This window comes from Meriones unguiculatus, chromosome 11 (genome assembly GCF_030254825.1).
Source record: "Meriones unguiculatus strain TT.TT164.6M chromosome 11, Bangor_MerUng_6.1, whole genome shotgun sequence".
Lineage (NCBI taxonomy): Eukaryota > Metazoa > Chordata > Mammalia > Rodentia > Muridae > Meriones > Meriones unguiculatus.
This window is the reverse complement of record NC_083359.1, coordinates 112,896,349-112,916,269: the sequence shown is the minus strand read 5'-3', so window position 1 is coordinate 112,916,269 and position 19,921 is coordinate 112,896,349. Positions and strand designations below refer to the sequence as shown.

Below are 19,921 nucleotides of genomic sequence, written 5' to 3'. Positions count from 1 at the left end.
CAGAAAAAGACTTCTACCAGGAAGGATTCCTTGCATGTAGAAACCAACAACAGAAGCATCCCTAGCCCAAACCACCTCATGTCATACTTGCACATGCCCAAACCACCCCACTCTGTACCAAGCAGCCAAGAATACACCTCATGTCTTAGAGCCAACTGACATACACAAATCAATCCTGTGGCCCTGAAGAACCTGTCCTTCTTATGAAGACCAAGAGAAGCTAGAGCCAGCTTTTTTTCCCTGCCTCTGCCTGAAAGGTGGCTGCATTGGCATGGAGCTCACTTCTCTTAAGAACTGATCTGTGAAATGTATTCTGGTTGGCCATGTTGGGTGATAATAAGATCTGTGTTTTAAAACTTGCATTTAGGTTTTTATTTGTTTATTTGTTTTTATTTTTGAGAATGAATAGTTTATCTACCCTGGGTGTGAGTTCAAGGCTCCTAATAATTCAGAAACTTGACAGAGCAGCAGTGCCTGGGAGCTCAGAGAAGACTTAGCTGTCAGGAGGTAGATAGGGTTCAGGCTCTTGCCATGATTAAAATTCTTTACTTGGATGAAAGGAGCATGCGTTTACCTAGCCAAGAGTGCTGAGCATTTCTACCATGATGGGAAGTCAGGCCCATGAATACCTTGTGACTACGGGTAAGCCATCTATCCATTTGGTCTTAGTTTCTCTGCTATGCAAGCAGGGTGGGAACCTGATAATCCTTAGGACATTTCTTGGTCCAGCCTAGCTTCTTTTTTGTGCATCTCTGTTTTCTAAGGAAGTTTCAGCAGGCTGGGCATGTTCATCTCAGCTTTACCAATATGCCAAAGGTCACAGAATAATCATTGTAATTTATAATAATAATAATGGCCAACACAGCATCTTCTGTGTTATAATTATGAATACAACAATGCTCCAAAAATTCTAGCTGGAAAGAGTGAGATGGTGCTGCAGGGAACAAACTGAAAGCTTTTCAGTAACTTTTCAGACATTCTGTTCTCATCAGAATAAGAGAACTTTTTGAAATCCACATAAATCCATAGCTAAAAAGAATAAAATTATGCAGTTATGCAGAGGAGGGAAGAAGCTATAATCATCTTGCCAGTGGGTCAGAATTCTCTGTCTGCTGATACTAAATACAAACATAAAGTCCATGGGTGGCCCGTTCTGAAATTGCAAAGCAAGTCAGTCTTTCAGCCACTTACCTATGAGGAGCAGAAGATCACAGAAGTTAAAGGAACAGATCGGAACCATACAGCTCATAAGTGGCAGTCTTGCTTCCAACACAGAAATTTTTAAATGTGCGGGAAGAACTTCTTTCCACCTCCCACTCTTGTTTCTCATTTAGTCTTTAAGTGAATATTTTCACTGAAGTGAACATTCCCCTTTTGTGCTGTATCATTCAGCAGCCAGCATTTTTAGACTGTTGCTATATCACCTTCTGAAATTATACTGCCATCACATTAGTTTCTGGAAGGCTCAGGTGTTTGGAACCATGACTACAGGGACAAGTCTCAGTAGAGTTCCCTGTATAGTCATCAAGCATCCCTATATTTACCCCTAGCTGCTGGCCTGGTAAGATGTACCCAGGGCCATGGTTTCTGAGACCAAGGAAAGGAAGACCATAGGTTACTCACATTGACAGATTCTTTGCCGTTAAACTTGACTCGGATTCTTGGCTCTTGAATGACATCCAAGTTGAAGCCTGTGATAGTTAGGGGTGTGTGGCCACTGTAAACAAGCAGAAGCTAGGTTAGGTAAAGCCCTCTTAAATTTAGTATAGTAAGATTCAATCACTAGGATCAACATGAGCTGCTCTTGGGCTGTAATGCTTTTGCAATCTCCTTTCCCTCTAGGTGAATCTTGTTATTTTCACCTTCCTCCAGATACACTCCACCAACCACACTGCCTTCCAGATGATGTTCCTGCCAATCTCATATCTCTTCGCACATACCTGCTACTCTCACCCACCTGGTGATGCTCCACTCCGGCTCAATACGTTGGACACGTGGGTCATCTATGTACTCAAACTGTAGACTGCTATCTACCCGGGCTCTGTCAACACTCACGGAGACAGGGACTGGTCCTAGTCCATTGGATGATGGAGGTGAAACACATACAATCTCATTCATTGACCTCCTGATGGGGAAACAGAGAAGGGTGAAGACAAAAGAGATGAGCATGAGTTATCTTGAAAGGTATATCCCTCACCCCACGTGTGGCCCATGATACATTCTGCTGTTTTCTTATTTTCTGTACTAGAGAAATAGCCTTCATCAGTGTCCTCCAGCACCTTCCTTTCACCCAGCTGTATTAGGAAGGGAGAAGAGTAGAAATGTTACTTAAAGAACACGGGCAAGGACAAGGCACTACAAGATTTTGCAGAACTCCTTTCTTTTTCTGGACTTTTCTAGAATATGCCTAATCAATGCTTAGGCTCTAGTCAGGTTGTCAAGAAATATTCACATAATACCTGTCCTCTGTTGTGATAAACACACTGGGCTTGCTCTTGCAGCAAAACTCTTAGGTCGGTAACACTGGGCAAATTGTGCCTCACCCATGGATTCCTTCAGAATTATCCTTAAGTCTGCATCCTTAGGGCTCATGGTTATGGCTGACAATATTAGATGTTTTTGTTGTTGTTTGTTTGTTGTTGTTGTTTTTTTAATGCACAGAAGATAATCCCAAAGACAAATTTGCTAAGACCATGTGACCTCCATGAGTCTCAAGTCCCTACAATGAAGCTTGGCCTGAGGAGCTCCTGGGATCTTTCCTCATCTGTTCTAATAGCCCTTGTCTCCAATTTCCTTTAGCTGTTACCAATCCCTCTGATCTATGGGACATAAAATGATAAGTTGCATATATTTCTAACAATGGATGACATGTTTGAGCCAAGGAGAGGACCAATGATGAGGTAAAGGCATACCAAGGCAACAACAACACACTACCCTTCACGTTTGCCTTACCCATAGAACTCGCAGGTCTGATTGCCCAGGTACACTGCCACGCTGCTCCCAGCACCAAGGTAATGGCCTGTGATGGTCACCATGGTGCCTCCTGACTCTGGTCCCCGGATGGGGCTGAGTGACAGCACAGAAGGATTCTTTGTAAGGAAGCAGAGAAACATTCCTAGTTTAGGTCCAAGGCTAGACCTAATGGTAAGAGGGATAATCATGATGCTGGGAGAAAAGATACTTTCCTGCCCTCTGTAGTTCTAAACATCACTGCTTTCCCTAGATGGTCTAGGGAAGGTGAAGGGCTGCTATACATTGGAATTAATTAACTTCCGGGGGGAGTCCTGTACTCATAATACTGAAGGGAAAGCTGACATGACACTGACTAATCTATCAATTACTTTGCAAATTGAGAACAATTTGAAAGTGCTACTTTATATAGAGCATGTTCTGAGGTAGTTTTTTTTTTTTCCCTCTCTCCAGAAAGTTGATAGGGCTGAGTAAAATGTTCTTGCTTAAGTTGGGCAGCCGATAGACTGCAGCCTCTATGAATGGTCCATTTACATATCCTCAGTGCCCTAAGCACTGAGGATTCTGGGTGCCATCAGTAAGTGGTAAACATAGTTCCTCTGACCATTAATGGTGGATGAGAATCTCAGATACTAGCATGCTCACGAAGCTGCACATTAAGCTAAAGCTTAAAAGAAATGTCTAGCCTATGATGCACCAAGCAGCTGACCTAAATCAGAAAGAATTGCTTCTGCCTACTGGGCAATGGTATAGAAAGTGCTCTTGTTTTTGTTATCTTGTTAGATAAAGTCTCACTATATAGCCCAAGCTGGTCTTGAGCTGGAAACTCACCTGTCTTCATCTTTTGATCTCAATGCTCGGATCAAAAGCATATGATGCCACACATACCTTGGGAAGTACATTTAACGTAGTGAGTGGATTCTAGTCTGTACCAGCCCCTCAATATCTATGGCCCTGAGGTGAATCATGGAACTTTTTTGTTTGCTCCTTTCTCCATTGAGGAGGGTACAATGGGCCCAGGGCACTAAGCAGCTCTGATATTCGCAATTCTCTCCCTATCTTATATTTTCTCTTTGCTTCCCTTATCTCCTGGGAAATGAGGTACAGTGGCTGCAGACAGACTGGCAAATCTGAGAGAAAAATGTACAAGGAAAAAGGTAGTAATGCCAATATGAAAACATAGACCTGGGAGCTTTAGGCTAAGTAGTAAAATGCTTTTGAGAGAAGAGAATTTTGTGACCTAATGATTTTTCAAAACTCTTTGCAAGACTGGTTGTTAACACTTTTTAATGAAGTACTCAATGTGGAGATGTAGGTAAGATTTAGAAAAGGAAATTGAGGGCACCTAATACAGTATATTGATTCAGGAATTGAACCTGGATAGACTGATTCAGGAGGAACTGAGCCTGGGTAGACTTCAGAACCCCAGAAGCAGTTTATTGATTTGGCATGAATTTAGTGTCAGCCACACAAAGCTTTGGTATCAAAACTGCTTGTTGTCTAAGCATGATCACATGTTTTTTATGAGTGTGCATATATACATATATACATAGCCATATAGACACACAGAACTGTCACCTCATATGTTCCCTCTCCTGGTCTTGTGCATAGAGTCTCTGCCATAGTTCAGTGACTCTTCTAACCTTAGCATAAAGTATCTTACAAAAAGCAAAGCATATGGATAAGTATAAAGTACATAATGGTGTGTCCTCATTAGGCTAGAATTAGATCACAGTGTCACATGGAGGGATAGAAGGCAACCTAATTTCTCATTTCTAAGTAAGGCTTACATTTATGCCTTATTTAGAACTCTGACCTATGGTCTGAGACTCCAAAGTCTCTGCGGTTTTTGTATAAGTTTGTTTTTTAAGTCATGTGACTATCCAACCCCAGAAAGATAATCTAAACAGGGAGGTCAGAAATTCCTTTTACTGGTTACCATGGTCTGCTTGGCTGGGAGGGGCAGAGAAGAATTTCCTAGGAGATGCCTGGAACAGATGTGTGTGTCCTTGCTAGGTATGTGGCCAGCCTTGGTCCCAGTACTTACCACAAAAGTATATTGCTGGTGGGACTTGGTCATGAACTCTGGCTTGCATTCCCCAATGCACAGGCGCACAGGCCCAGATGTAGTGCCCATAAGGGCATGGCCCATCTCGCAGACGATCCTGAGAAAACAGCAGGCCTCCCAGTGAGAGGCTTGACAAAGCTACAGTCCCTGCTCATTTGCTCAGCAGTCACTGAGTGACCCATCTTTGTCTTGCTGTAGTGGTGGGCCACTGCTCAGTATAGTGCCCATGTGACCATGGATTTAGTGCTGGCTTCCTGAACTTTGTCTTATCTGCACAGTGGATGTGGTTATATATAAAAAGCTGTGGGTACCTCTGATGTGCCATGTAGCTCAATTCAGCCACTATTCCTGTGAGCACCTAGTGCAGTGTCTCACCATGGGTCATTTCTTAGATTGAGGGGACTGTCCAGTAGAGATTAAGGGCCCGTACTTACTTGGTGCGTTTTACTATGCAGCAAGCCAACATAGCAGCTCTCCCTAAGAGCACAGGTGAGTGATTATTTGTCACACTGATTCAGTTGTAGTTTGTTTCCTGCAGTGAGCTTTCAAAAGGGGATAGATACTCTGGGGAGATAATGTGAGCATTCAAACAGCATCTTCCAGTACGGTGGCAGAAGTTCATGGAAGTGGGTGGTGGCTGAGTTCATTAGGTACCAAGTGACACTTAATCAAGGCTGAGCATGCTCAGAGGGTGATATGGCCTTGGTTAGAAGTCACACCTCATATTGTCAGGAACACTAGAGGAAGATGCTCTGTACTTGCTCAGCAGGCCAGATCAATACCCCCTGATGATTTTCCTGGCTCCTGAGATAAGTTACAGAAGAACATTTAAACACTGGTTCCTTAAGTCACAGTGTCTTCCAGAAAGAGTGGGTTGTAGAGGATGGGTAGGGATTGAGGAAATTATACTTTTTTTTGAGGGGGGGGTTCCTTACCTAGAATTACCAGGCCTAGGATAAGTAAGAGAGGGTCCTACAGTTTCATCAAATAGAGGGCCAGGAAATAAGGAAGGAAAGTTTCTTCTTGCCTCCTGACATCATTTCAGATCACAAGAACAGTGTCCATGCTAAGCCCACTTGGTAGGGAGGATCAGAAAAGCAACCCTCCCCCACCTCCTGTATTACCCTGGCACAGTGGGGAGACCTGTGTTAAAAAACTGATGCTCATCCGAATCATTTCTCTAGGAAAGAAGGCAGCTTAACAGAGATTTCATTTCATGTACTAAAACTAGCATTAAACAAGTATTTCTGTCTCTCTCACGCACACACACAAGCCATGCCACTAGTCTCCATCTCTTTCATAACACTTAATCCTAAATAAGTACGTTGATTCCTAGTAAATTTCTACTGAACATACAATAACTGTCTTTTTACATTTAGCATATAAGATACAATAAGAAAACACTTCATGGAAGAAGGTTCTCTCTTTACTTTATCTATGAATAAATTCATTATGAACCCACATAAGCATGATAGTAACAATCAATTAATGTCTGGCATGTAGTCCTCTCCTTAAATCTCATTCGTGTAGCATCTGAGAAGCTTAGCCTATAGTGTTTGGTTATTTTCATGGTACTACTTGCCTGGAGTAACAAATCAAGTACTATTTCTGGTGCTGGACCCTGCTTTTGTTTTTGGGTCTCTGATTTTTTACAGCCCACCCTTTGATCCTAAAGAACTCTAGAGATTCAGCTAATTCTTGTCAGCAGTGAGTGTGGGGACTGGGAAGCAGATAAGCCTTTCCATTTTTTTCTAATCAAGCCTGGCTCTTTCCTCATTCATGGCCAGTGTATATGCTGTGGGAGAAATCCTCCACAGAAAAGAAAGGAAATAATTATGGTTGGCATGAAGTTGTGGAAAAAGGAAATTGGGAGACATGTGAATGTTATAGGCAAGACTGAACTCTTATTCTTAGGCCTGTTTCAGAAAGGTGAAGATCTCTAGCCTGCTCAACTGTCCATGACAGGTTTAGGAATTGGCTGGGCACATTGTCTTTCTAGGTTCTAAACGTTTTCTTGCTTAGGGTTCATATTCCAAAAGCTATGCTTTATGTATGGAGCACCTGGGAGAAGAGTGATAGATGGACATAGGGCCAACCCAAGTGTCTGAGTTAAATACCCGTAACTGCCTCTGAGTGCTGTGCTTGAACGGGCCTGAGGCTTGGTGTCCTCATTCAGCAGCTGAGCTCTGTTCCCCTGGGGTATAAGTAGGGAGAGGGTAGACTATGCAGGTTCAGGAGTAGACTATGAACAAGGGTCTGCATGGGGATGTCCAAGAAGTTAGACTGAAGTTTTCAGAAAATCAAGCAGAGTTGTAGGTGAAACAGAACTGTCTCCCTCTTTTCTCCCTTCACTCATGAGTCCTGTAAGGCAGGATGAAGAGGACTTGAGTGTTCACAGGATACCTGTCTTAGCTCAGAGTGATGAATTACAGAAGAAAGGGTGCTGCAGAAGTGGAAAGAGCTATGTAGAAGAATAAGGATTTTGCCACAGTAGACTCTATGACCTAATGACAAGAGTGATAGCTGCTGATGGCAAAGGTAGCCCACGACATGGTACCCTATGTCACATTAATCCTCTGCTTCAGGAAGGGTCTTATTATTTATGACTTATAGACAACCAATATTCAGGGATGCTACATGACTTATTTAGGGCCACATTACAGCAAGTGAAGGAACCCTGATTGAAAGATGGGTGAACTCCAACCCCAAGTTTGTGCCTTTGATCACTCTAATTTGGGGACACCAGAGTATGTAAGTACATATGTATGTATGTATGTATGCATGTATGTATGTGTATATGTATTTTGAACAAAGTCTCACTACATTTTCCTGCTGGTCTCAAATTCCTGTGTTTAAGCAGCATTCCTGCTTCAGCCTCCTGAGTAGCAGGACCTATAGGCATGTGTCCTCACACTTGACTCAGATGATGGATTTAATAAAAAGCTCTGGACTTTAAGGGAGGGGCAGCACAGACATCATGGTAGTGACGGATTTTGGCAACTATGGGGAACAACCTCCCTTGCTTCTTAGGGCTTTGAGACTTAGTAGTGACTCGATGTCTCCTCTTCTTGGTTGTAGACCACCACAGGCATAATGGTATATATCATTTCCTCCCCTAAGCCTCATTTGTATTCTCTGGTTTAATTTCTGGGAGTCTTCCCAATTTCTATGTCCTCTGTGTTCCTGGTGGCTCCAAGGCTCCCTATTGTATTACTAGAAGGCACTGACTAGAGATGGTAAAATTTCCCCTTATAAAATGAGTTGGGACAAACAACTGTCCAGTTTCTATTTGAAGATTTGACTCTTAAATAACAGAGGGATTCTGGGATCACATTAGTGCTATCAAATAAGCTTTCTAGGTGGTTGGGGAGGGGAGTTGTTACAGATTCTTCAGGTCATATTGCTTTAGCCGCCTGAGGACTACCTGGGGGATTGCACACATCAGCTGTTCTTAGTTTACAAATGGGCCATTTGAGAAGAAGGGAGCAAAGTGACTTGCCCAGTGCTATTCAGTTCATCAGTAACTGAACTCCAGCTTGCCCCCAGGCTCCTGGCACCAGCTCAGTTTTCTCATTATCCTCATATCATACCATCTCCCTCAGACATGCAGAAGTGCTGGATCACTTCCTGTATGGGAAGCACAGAGGTCCAGCACTCATCCAGCTGTGTTTTGAGTTCACAAATAGAACAGATGAGAGAGAGGTCAGATGAGAGCAAACCCTTGTCTCTGGAGATGCAGAGTTGAAGTCTGGACCTGCATTTCACCGCCCAGAAAATGTTCTGTGGCTGAATCATCTTGCCCTCCACGGTCATGTGGGATGTTGATTGCAGGAATAATCAGGACCTTTAAGCCAATATTAACCTAATTGTGGAATGATAGATAGCAGACACAAGCATATGGTGAATCAGTACTGTACTTCTGCTTGTGCCCAGAATTCTGCATTGAGCCCAGTTAGCCAAATTCATCTCTTGCAGACATTTGTAACGATTGCAGCTGCTGCTCACTGCCCAGGATGGAGGCTTAAATGATGTTAACAAACTCTGAAACCCTAGGAGTGGTAATGAGCCTGGCACAGCTGGAAACCAGGTGGCAACCAATCAGGCATAGGGTGTCATTCACTGCCTCCTGCCTGTCTGAAGCACAGAAAGGGGCAGCTTTTAAGAGTCACCATTGACCACAATAGGTTTGGAATGACTGCCTACCCAGGGTACTTTCCTAAACACACTTCCAGTTCATCTGGGCATTTTCTTCACCACATTCTTTGGCAAAGAAATATACTTGACCTCATAAACAGAACTACAGTTTCTTGCAGTCAAGTAGAGGAAGGTCATAGATCAAATGGCTTACGGAAGTCTTGGGGCTGGCTAGCAGACAAGCCAGGGTCAAAACAGTTTATTTCAAACCTTGGGCAAGTTTTAACTGCAGCTGCCCGTCAGTTCACACTCCTCACTCTAAAGTCTGAGTGAGTCTGCTAAGCCCCCAAGTTGGACCATAGCAAGTTCTTGAGGTCCAGGTGAATATGTGGTCTGTGTGTCCAAGTGCCTGGCTGGTGCAGCTTTTCAGGGCATGGGAGTCTAGACTATGTGACCACAAGGCTTCCTGTATGTGATTCCGCCTCCAGTGTTTACCTCCTAGTGTAGTTCCCTAGAAATACTTATGCCTTCCAGATTGCCTTTTTGTAGGACCAACCACCATTCCCTCAAAGCTCATTACTTATAGGGATAAGGTTGTCAATGAAGAATAGGACCTGGAGAATCAGAGGGATCAGGCCAGTTTTAGTTCCTCCTTCCTGTTCCCAGTGGCTCTTACACAGTCCCAAGAATTTACCCTTTCTTCCACTGACAGTTCTGTGAGCTATGCTAGAATCAAGACCCTTTGAGGTCCAGAGCCGTTGGTGATGGATGACTCATGGCCTATCCAGGCCTCTCTTGCCCAGGAGGACTTGTGGCCAGTGGCTGCTGTTTCAGGGAAATAGGCCTAAACTAGGAATTAGGAGATTTTGGGTGGGATTCTTCTCCGATGTTTACTTCCCAAGTAACAGGAGACAATCATCCCCCCAACTTTTCCCCTTGCCAGATTTTTATAATAATTTACTTGCCACAGGTCAGGATAATGAGAGAGAGAGAGAGAGAGAGAGAGAGAGAGAGAGAGAGAGAGAGAGAGAGAGAGGAGAGAGAGAGAGAGGAGAGAGAGAGAGAGAGAGGAGAGAGAGAGAGAGAGAGAGAGAATGGGAAAGTGTTCTATATGCTAAAAATTGCTGATGGAAAATAAAGTGATGTCATTTTTATGACTGCTATTGAGGACTGCTCTCAGAGGAGCCCGAGGCTGCAGAGAAACAGGGTGAAAGAGAAAAGCCTGAGTTAAAGTCAAGCTCTTATCAGCTCCTGACACACACAGAGTTGCGTCCTCAGTGGATGAAGGAACCCTTGACTCAATGTCACATGACAAAGCCATGAATAATGCTCTGGTGGCTCCCTACCCTTGTTCCTTCTTTATTTTTATCCTCAGATTCTGGCCCACTTCCTGCCCACCAACTCACGGACTATAGTTTCCACTGCCAAGGGAACACCCCACTTTGGAACATATGTCACTCCTGAGCTCGCCTGCCCACCACTACATGCCTATTTTCTAATTTCCAGCTGACATTTCCCTTACTGAAATAAATGAATCTGCTCCAGAGGAGGCCCTGCTCAGATTAAGCTGCTGTCAGAGCTCCATGCACCAAACAAATTGTTGCCCACAGCCTACTCTGTAGAATGCATTTCAATGGGGGCCAGTAGGAGGAGCCAAGAGGTCCTAGATGAGCTTTCAACATTTGTGTCAGCAGGCAGGCAGGCAAAGTGAGGGGCAGCATGGTCACCTGGAGCCCTGGTGCTTAAGGAAACTAGAACAGGAAAGCAACTGGAACAAGGCCCCTGAGGCAGAAACACCCTTGGAAGGCGTCTTGGGGGCATTTTCCACAGAAGGAAAGATGCCTGGGAAAGCCCCAGAGTAGGAAGTACAGAAACTCTCCATTCTGAAGCTCACAGGGACAAAGGCCAGCAGGGAGGACTTACTGCTCAGCGATGATGTATTCCCCTGGGAGGGGTGTGCAGGGTACTCCAGCCACCTGCACGTGGTGAGCGATCTCAGAGAAGTCCAAGCCCAGGTTCACGCCATGGATAGTCACACGAGTGCCTCCTTCAGGTGGTCCTGATACTGTCAAAATCTGTAGGAGGGAGATAGGGTTATCCACAAGAATAGAACAAGGGTCCTTTCTATCCTCAAAATCAGGGTGCTTAGGAACTATGATGAAACTCCTAGAATATGAGTGTCTTCTCTTCTTTTCATCTTTTGAAGAATACTATATCATCTTTTATTTTACACTACTTCCTTGGATCAATCACCCATCCATTCATCTATCCATCCACCCATCCATCCACCTTCCCATCCACCCACCCATGCACCCATTCATCCAACCATTAAAAAAAACTTATCAGAAAGAATTCTGAACTCTAAGAACATCACTGATTTATGTGCATCTCAAATTAACGAGCCGTCTGACTGTACTAAGTTACATAATCTCTATGAACTTCAGTTCTTTTTCTTCAAAGAAAGTATTATCATGTCTACTAAGCTTGAGTGAGCATAGACACACCAGAGTTAGTTCTTGAAGCTCTGTGTGCACTAGTAGGCTTTCCACCTATGACACTGTTATTAGTGCTACTTCTGTCCTGGACCCTGTAGGATACAAAGGTGAATACACCACAGATTTTCCCTCAAGGAACTTATAGTTAAAAGAAAGAAAGAAAGTGATAACCAAGACTCAAAAATAATTCTGGTTTAGAGTCTGCAATGGTCAGAAAGATACAGGGAAAGCATTCGGGACTTGGAGAACGTAGGGATTAGATGTAGCTGAAGGGAAACACCATAGGCCTACACTGCTTATCATTGTACTGAAAAAAAAATCTCACAACACATGTTATCACCAAGAAGTGACTAGATTTTACAAACCTTTTCTGGCTTCCTGATAACAAGGATCATCATTTATTTGTTCATTCTTTAATTCAGTTGCCAAATGCTGACTGTCTCATTTTGCTTTAACCCAAAAGGAAAGGAGTGGCAGAATCAGGATGGCAAAGTATAAGCTTATCAGAAATACAGTAAATCTCATGAATAAGTCCATGTAGCAAGTAACTATTTAATTGTGATCCCGAGTGAATTCAGTTCCAGAGAACAGAGGGATTCATAATTGCCAACTAGGGGTACAGGTGAGAGTGTCTCAGGTTACCTTATTCTAGTATTCTCATTTTATAATGAGAATGAGAGCTAGGGATGTTAGGGATGGATCCAAAACCTCAGGCAGCTTATCACTGCATTTTAAGAAAGGCATGGCTTGTTTGAGACCAAGAATCTGTAAAGATCCCAGGGTGATGCCCCTGAGCCAGAGATACTGACTTTGTGTTCTTGGACACTGAACAGGATCCCCCTGAAGCCTGTATATGTCAGTTGTCTTAGGGGTTTAATTGCTGTGATGAAACACCATGACCCAAGCAAGCTGGGGAGGAAATGGTTTGTTTTGCTCACAGTTCCATATAACAGTTCATCACCAAAAGAAGTGAGGGTAGGAACTCTAACAGGGCAGGAACATGGGTGCCAGGAGCTGATGCAGAGGCCATGGAGAGTTGTTTACTGGCTTATCCACATGGCTTTCTTAGCCTGCCTTCTTACAGAACCCAGGACCACCTGCTGAGGAGTGGCACCATACACAGTGAGGTGGACCCTCACCCATCAATCACTAATTAAGAAAATGCCCTGCCAGCCTGCCTACAAGTCCAAAGTTATGGGAGTATTTTCTCAATTGAGGTTCCCTCTTTGATGACTTTAGCTTATTTCAAGTTGACATAAGACCATCCAACACAATTAAGCCCTATTGAGGATGGCGTAGCAATCAAGAGTGAGTCAAGGTGGAAAGGGGCACTTCTCCTCTGGTGATGGAGATACCCTGAGTTCTGTCACCCTGTCAGATGTGGAACCCGCAAGTGTAGTGTAGCCAGCAAGGAAAAGATGGACTGTGGATGGAGATAGATCTTCCTCCCTCATTACTGGTGGCATGCTGATCAGATTTTGTCTCAGTGTTGTAGTTGCCAAGCCAGAATTCACTTGGCCTGCTGACTTCCCTTCCATTTCAGGAGACCTTCAATGGTACTGCTTCCTGAGTCACCAATCTTGCCTTTAAGACCCTGAGAACACTATTCTGAGGACTCATTTCACCTAGGTCACCTTGTCTGTAACTCTGATTCCCCCTTTTTTTTGGAGTAAAATATCCCATCTTATAAATAAAACTAAATATATGGATCAAGGGAGATATTGCCAAGGAGACCCACAGGCATATCCATGTGTTGGAAGAGATGAGAAAAGAAAGAATGTGGAAGAGAAAAATCTAGCAGGAATAGGAAGCTTCTGTGGCTCTTCTGCCCTTGGAAATTTTAAAACATCCAAGAATAGTGTGCTCTGGATGTTCTGCTTGGTCATGGCATAGTTTTTCAGAGGCCAGGGATCCTGCCTTGGGAGCTGGACCCTTGTCATGTGAGGTGGGGAAAAGAGCTGCTTTTATCTTTGTAGTAGTGCATCATTAGGAGAGAACAGGCTTTTAGCTTCTGGTTAGGTTGGACCCTTTTGAACTGGGATTCCCAGTGTTCCACCCACCTGCACCTCAACCCCAGCCTCTGCATGGTAAGAATCCACCTACTCAACAGGCTGGACAGAACTGTGCTGGTTGGTTCCTTTCCTACCACTTTTATTTTTTAAAAAATTCTTTTGTTCACTGCAGTTAATTACAACCTTTCAGAAAAACCTGTGAAATGAAATATTTCTGGAAAGCCTAAAAATATTCTTGTCTTGCAGGTAGCACATGAATACTCAGTGCCTCTGGAAGGTTTCACAGTACGGCTCTCCTGCTATTCAGTCACAACAGCAGTTTCTTCCAACAGTTAGTCACAGGCTACAGGCACTGGGCTGTGGGGTCAGTCTGTTGGCACAGAGTTGCTCAGAAGTATAAGTCAGCATAAAGAAGACTCTTGGTAAATCATGAGCAAGTGTTATAATATTGGATGAAGGTGTATGTCAAAATATGTGTGCGTCCAGCTAATAGCTGCTGGTGTGCAAATTGGAACCTTCCTAGATCATCAGACCATATCCCCAGGCTTGGAAACTGCTAGGGAACCTGGGTCTTAAGAGTCTTTTCTATGGGCCACACCTTATATTGTTATTACTTGGAATAGGTGGCCTAATACTTCAGAGTAAAGAACAACTAAGAATCACACATTCTTGGGCTTAAAGAAATGCATAGCTTATAGCTTTGATTAAAACAAAACTCATCTGTAAAAGTCTGAATTTCCAAAATATAAATGAGCTGGTGATCATCTGATTTGCAGGAGGATTCCCAAAGCCTCCAATACTGATGACTTCCAAATCTTTGTTGTCTGCTCACACTTCTCTCTTGAGCTCCATAGCCATACATCCAATTGCTACAGGACATCTCCATTTCCATCTACATGTCCATCAGGTGCCTCAAGTTTCATCTTATCAAAAATGAACTCTTAAGTTTTCTTTCTTCTACTCAAGTCCAATTATCATTTCAGATTTTCCTTCAAGGTAAATGGGTCACTATGCTCCTGGTCAGAAATTTCATAAACATCTTCAACAGTTACTTTTTCTTCACCTGTCTTGTATAATGAATAAGGTCAAGGTCCTTTCAGTTCTCATTCTCATGTGGGAATAGATGTTAAGCAGGCTTTATCACCTCACTCACTCTAACCAAAACAGCCTCCATGTTCATCCATATAAACCTCACAGCTGCCAAAGGTTCTAAGCCACTTGGTTCAGTGGTTGTGATAATTACTGAGGTAAAGTCTCTCTAGATTCTGGTCTAAGGCATGAACAAATGAGGGCATTTCTTCAGGTGTATCTTCCATTCTACAATATGGCCTCTGTGTCCTACCAGAGATTAGTGGTTCTTACACTAGATGCACTTTAAACATTTCTGTGTCGGGGCTGGAGAGATGGTTCATCTTATTAGTACTTTTACTGCTCTTGCAGAGGTTCAAAGTTTTATTCCTATTACCCACACTGGGTGGCATAACTTAACTGTAGCTCAGGGGACCTGGCATCCTCTTATGTCCTCAATAGGTTCCTGAATAAACTTTCTCCTCTCTTGCTCTCTCTCTCTCTCTCTCTCTCTCTCTCTCTCTCTCTCTCTCCCTCCCTCCCTCTCTCCCTCTTTCATCCTCCCTCTTCCCTCTTTCTCCTTTTTAACACATTTGCTTTTCCTAAGTTCAAAATTCAGAGAGAGAGTCAGGTTGGCATTGTGCTTAAAGCAACAGAAGAAAGCATTCTATAAAGCCCATCTACCAGAATCTTTCCATATGTCTGAGAAGAGCATGGTGGCCTGAGTCACAAGAACCTGGCATGCACATTCTCATTCCTCCCCAGAACCAACTGCACATCCTGCAGGAAGGAGGTTGTTGGAAAGATTTGGTCTTCAGAGAAAAAAGAATAATACCCCTTCAAGACAACATTTCAAACCAGTCAGCTGGTGAGTCCCCAGAATCCTCCCCAGTGAGACTCTGTCCATAGAGTTTTTCTTAGAAGTAGCATGAAATCGCAGGATGCCCATGACATCACTTCATAAAGCCTCAAGGTTATTGGTAGCCACATCTGGCCTTTATGTGTGGGACTATTGAGGCAAACTGCCTAAGTGTCCAGTGCCTGCAAAAGCTCAGGAAAGGTCTTCCTGATCTAAAAGGAGCAGTGGAGCCTCAGAGGAAGGTAGGAGGTAAGAGGGCAGTAAAATAACACTGAACATACTGGCACAGAATAAACTCAGACATGGCTATTGGCCTATTTGCCTATACTGGCTTCCAGTGTCAGATGGCCTGTGTGCTAATGACTTCTCTGGGGTAAAGAAGTGAGACCTCCCAGTACTCAGGCAGTATCTTTAGCAAGAAGAGAGCAGAAGACTCAGGTCTGGCAGACCTACATTTTGGGAAGCAGCTGCATACTCTTGAGCTATGTGACCTTGAACATACTCATCTAAAAACTGATAATCACACTGGGGCCTCAAAGGGAGGATGCCAAGATTAAGTTAGCTAACATTTGGAAAGCTCTAGCATGTTAGTTCAGAGCAGGTTATGACAATTGATAATTTCCTGCTCTGTGCTGCTCTATACAAAGGACTTGCAGAGGAGAAGAACAACATACATAGGGACTGTTGGGGAGCTAAAAGATGGTATGGATTTGTCCTACTGATCTGGAAGAAGAACTGAAGGATCAAGAAGTCCATAGCAGATGTTGAGTAACCAGGTGGAAAGAACACGTATGGCTGGCTGAAGAATACCTGGGAAGTTTCCTGCAGGTCAAGCTTGGCCAGGAAGCAGGTGGTGCTAGTTCAGGGCCTTCTAAATCTTGTATGAACACATACTCTGAGCTGGACAACATCCTTTAACTGACAACAAACTGGTCCTCATTCTTCTCTCCTTCCTTTCTTGTCACCACTTCCTTCCCTGGTTATTTGAGGCAGGTGCAGCTCCACACAATGAACTAAACGAATTCTTTCAGAAAAATAATTCTAAATGAGCTACTAGTGTCACAGTTTGTTTGAGGTAAGTGTGTATGTGTGTTGTGTTGTGTGTAGAGGGTCCAGGTAGGAAGGAAAGGAAATAAACTGAAAAGATATTTAGGTGTTGACTAATTTTAGCACCATGTTCTTTATAATACACTGTTCTGTAGATAAGAAATCTATTTAAATTGTGCCCTGTGACCCTCAAGAGTGGTAACTATAGAGGATAGGGAGATATTGCTGATATAGCTGAATACTCATGAAAAAGTCTGAAGAGCTCTCCTTTATGTTCTATATTCACCCACCTAGATTTTCCTTCTCTGCCCATTCTTTAAACCCGGGACTTCCAAAATTGTGCAAATGAATGATGACAAATGCATGCTACATGAACAGCTCACAGCCATAGGCTGTGATGCTCATATTTGATGTGCTACCCACTGACAATCCTGCTCAGCTAAAATGCCTCCTGTTAGCTTTTCCTTGGCTTCCTTAGGCAGACTCAGCAGCCCCTTACCCTAGTTCCTTTCTGGCCTTGAGGACCAAAGACTATGGTCCCAAATGAAACATTCTATCCCAGGAAAGAGATGGCTGTGCTTTTTTTAGCAGTCTAATATTTAGCATACTGCATGGCCCAAAACAACCCTCAACGAATATTCCCAGTTCTCTGTTGCTAGGAAATACTAGGCTGTACCAGATTCTAAAACAAACTGTGTTCTTTAACTATGACTGCAAATAAGGGTGCCTAAGTGTTGCCTGGGAGTGTGCTAGTGTGTTCCTACTGCAACCACTCAGAAATCCATCCAATATTCCCTCTTGTTTTAATTTAATATAATTTCTGATTTGGTTATTTATTGAATTGAGAGCTGAGCAGATATCCCCTCATAAAATATATTTCAGAGACATTCCACAGAAATTATACCTCTTGGCCTTTGCTTCTGTAGTGTTGTCTCTACCTCCTCTGAAGGCAGTTTTGGAAACTTTTGCTCACTGAGGATTCTTTGCTCTGGATCCTGGTGTTTCTATCATCCTCTGAGGCAGAGTGACCCATACCAGGGTGGGAATTAAGTGAGTGCCTGAGTATTCAATATGCAGTCAGGAGGGCCTATGATTACATCAACTCTTTGCTTGTCACACACATACCCTTAATGAGGCTGGCTGTAGGCAGGGTTTAGCAGAAGGTAAACCTTGAGCATCTTTCCTCTGCCTTGTGTTGTTTTTCCCCTTGAGTTTTTTTTTTTTCTTCTTCTTCTTCTTCTTCTTCTTCTCCTCCATTTTGGAGACCTTTTGTTACAAGGTTCTCTTCTTCCTAAAGAATCTGTGTCTGTCTGTCTGTCTGTCTCTCTCTCTCTCTGTGTGTTCTTTTGGTCAGGCTCTCATGATATAACTCAGGCTGGCCTTGGACTTGTTGGAGATCCCCCTGCCTCAGCCTCCTGCATACTAGTGTCACAGGCAGGTGCCACCATATTTACTCTATATTTGCATTTTAATGGGGTTTTAAGTTATCCTATCACCTTGTCTTAAGATGATTATTATCTAATTGTTGAGGGAAAAGGTAGCCCATGGTTTGCAGAATCTAAGGGAAACACTTTAAGGCTCAGTCTAGGGCAGTAAACCCTATCTAGATTCTCAAATATGAAGTGGCTTATCTAAGCCCTTGCCATGTTTCCTGTTGATTAAAACATGTTAGGCCAGGATAATGGAGACAGCAGAGTGTAGGACACTGGCATGTCTTGGGCACAGCTCTATCTATCTATCTATCTATCTATCTATCTATCTATCTATCTATCTATCTATCTATCTATCTATCTTTTGGAGCCTCCAAAGCTTTTGGAACCTTGGTTTGGGGATCCACTTCTCTAAATGCTCAGACTCCACCTCAACAGCTGTCAGTCAAATGGAGCCCTGGTGAGCACCCTAGAGGCACCTCATCTCAGTTTGTATTCTTTCTGGACTCTGTCATGTTTGTTTTCCTTTGTGGGTGCCATGACCTGGAAAGCAGCACAATGGTGCTACAACTGCCCTCATTCTTGCAGCCACTAATTGAACATTTCGAGGGAACTATGCCACAATGCTGCTCAAGGGCAAGAGCAGATGCAGCTGGTTAATTATGGTTGGGGGCGGATCTAAAGGGCCACATGAGAAAGCAAAGTGGGAGTTGCTGGAGGTCCCAGGGGCTTGGCAGTCTGGGGAAAGTGATTAGGGTGGCTTCATACAATGACAGACTCAGGGAGGGCCTGGGTAGAACCTTGGAGGGGCAAAGTTTGGGCCTCCCTCGGAGTCAGAGAAGCTTGATGAGGGATTCTCCAAGGTTGGCTTGCAACACTGTATTCTTTAGGATTGTCCCCTGCCTTATAGGAACAAGAAGAAATAGAATAGAGTCCATCATCTCCAGAGGATGAAATTTTTTTTATAATGATACTTGATGCTTCTTTACTTATGAAGTATTCAGAATGAGATAAAAATTGCACCCAGGGCTTTATATATTATATCCAACTTAGGGCTCAAAACAAGTTACTAGAGCAGTGCTGTTATTACTGCCATTTCACAGACGTGAAATGCATTCCAGGGAGGTTAAGTACTCAGCTCAAGGTTGTACATGGAATGACAGAATGCAGTGGATCTAACATGTTCATTTAGTCTCCATGTAACAAGTCTGAGCTAACTGTGCCCAAGCCTGCAGAGATGAAGTCAGCAGCTATGAGCACTTCCCTCAGTCACTCCTCAGGTCCCTCTGCTCAGCATCAGCCATCCTCTTTCTCTTGCTGAGGCTATGCATCCCTGTTTTACCAGGAACCCCATTGTTGGCTTTGCTGTTCACTGTCTTTCCACCTGTTCTTTTCCCCTTTCACTGTTTCCCACCATCCATCTTCCTTCTCCCTGTCCATGCTCCTAATTTGGCTTGCCCCATCCTCTCAACCCATTGTATTCCTGGCCTCTCAAGATGATACTAAAGGTAGGACTTCTGGTTTTCTTCCTACCCTAGCACAGGCTGGAAGAGCTTGTTTTCAATTCCTCTTTCTCTTCTGTTTCTGGAGAGAGAATAACATTTGTCTAAGTGAGCTTAAGCGAGATAGTGAGGATGATACCCAGGTCAAACGTGGGGGCTCTAGATCCAAGCAGCTGAGGGTTAAACAAACTACAGATGTAATGTAAACAGAGCTATCAATGCTCACAACTCTTATCTTTAAAATGGGCTTAATAAGAACTATCAATCAGTTTGCATTCAATCAATGTGGCTTTTATTTTCACCATCTAAGAACTAAGAAATTCATGAAGAGACCAA

General features: G+C 43.4%; 1 protein-coding gene across 3 annotated transcripts in view; it reads right to left on the bottom strand.

Moving 5' to 3' along the window:
* The window catches only part of Plxna2 (plexin A2), a 204,742-nt gene that overhangs the window by 25,569 nt on the left and 159,252 nt on the right, over positions 1–19,921 (bottom strand). For all 3 annotated transcript variants that reach the window (XR_009584712.1, XM_060364968.1, XM_060364969.1), the window contains 5 exons: positions 11,096–11,247; positions 5,018–5,135; positions 2,953–3,089; positions 1,958–2,125; positions 1,624–1,717 (listed from right to left, as the gene is read on the bottom strand). Coding sequence is in view for 2 of the 3 variants with exons in the window: in XM_060364968.1 (XP_060220951.1) it covers positions 1,624–1,717; positions 1,958–2,125; positions 2,953–3,089; positions 5,018–5,135; positions 11,096–11,247 (669 nt within the window). In the remaining variant the exon portion in view is untranslated. The remainder of the gene's footprint in view (positions 1–1,623; positions 1,718–1,957; positions 2,126–2,952; positions 3,090–5,017; positions 5,136–11,095; positions 11,248–19,921) is intronic.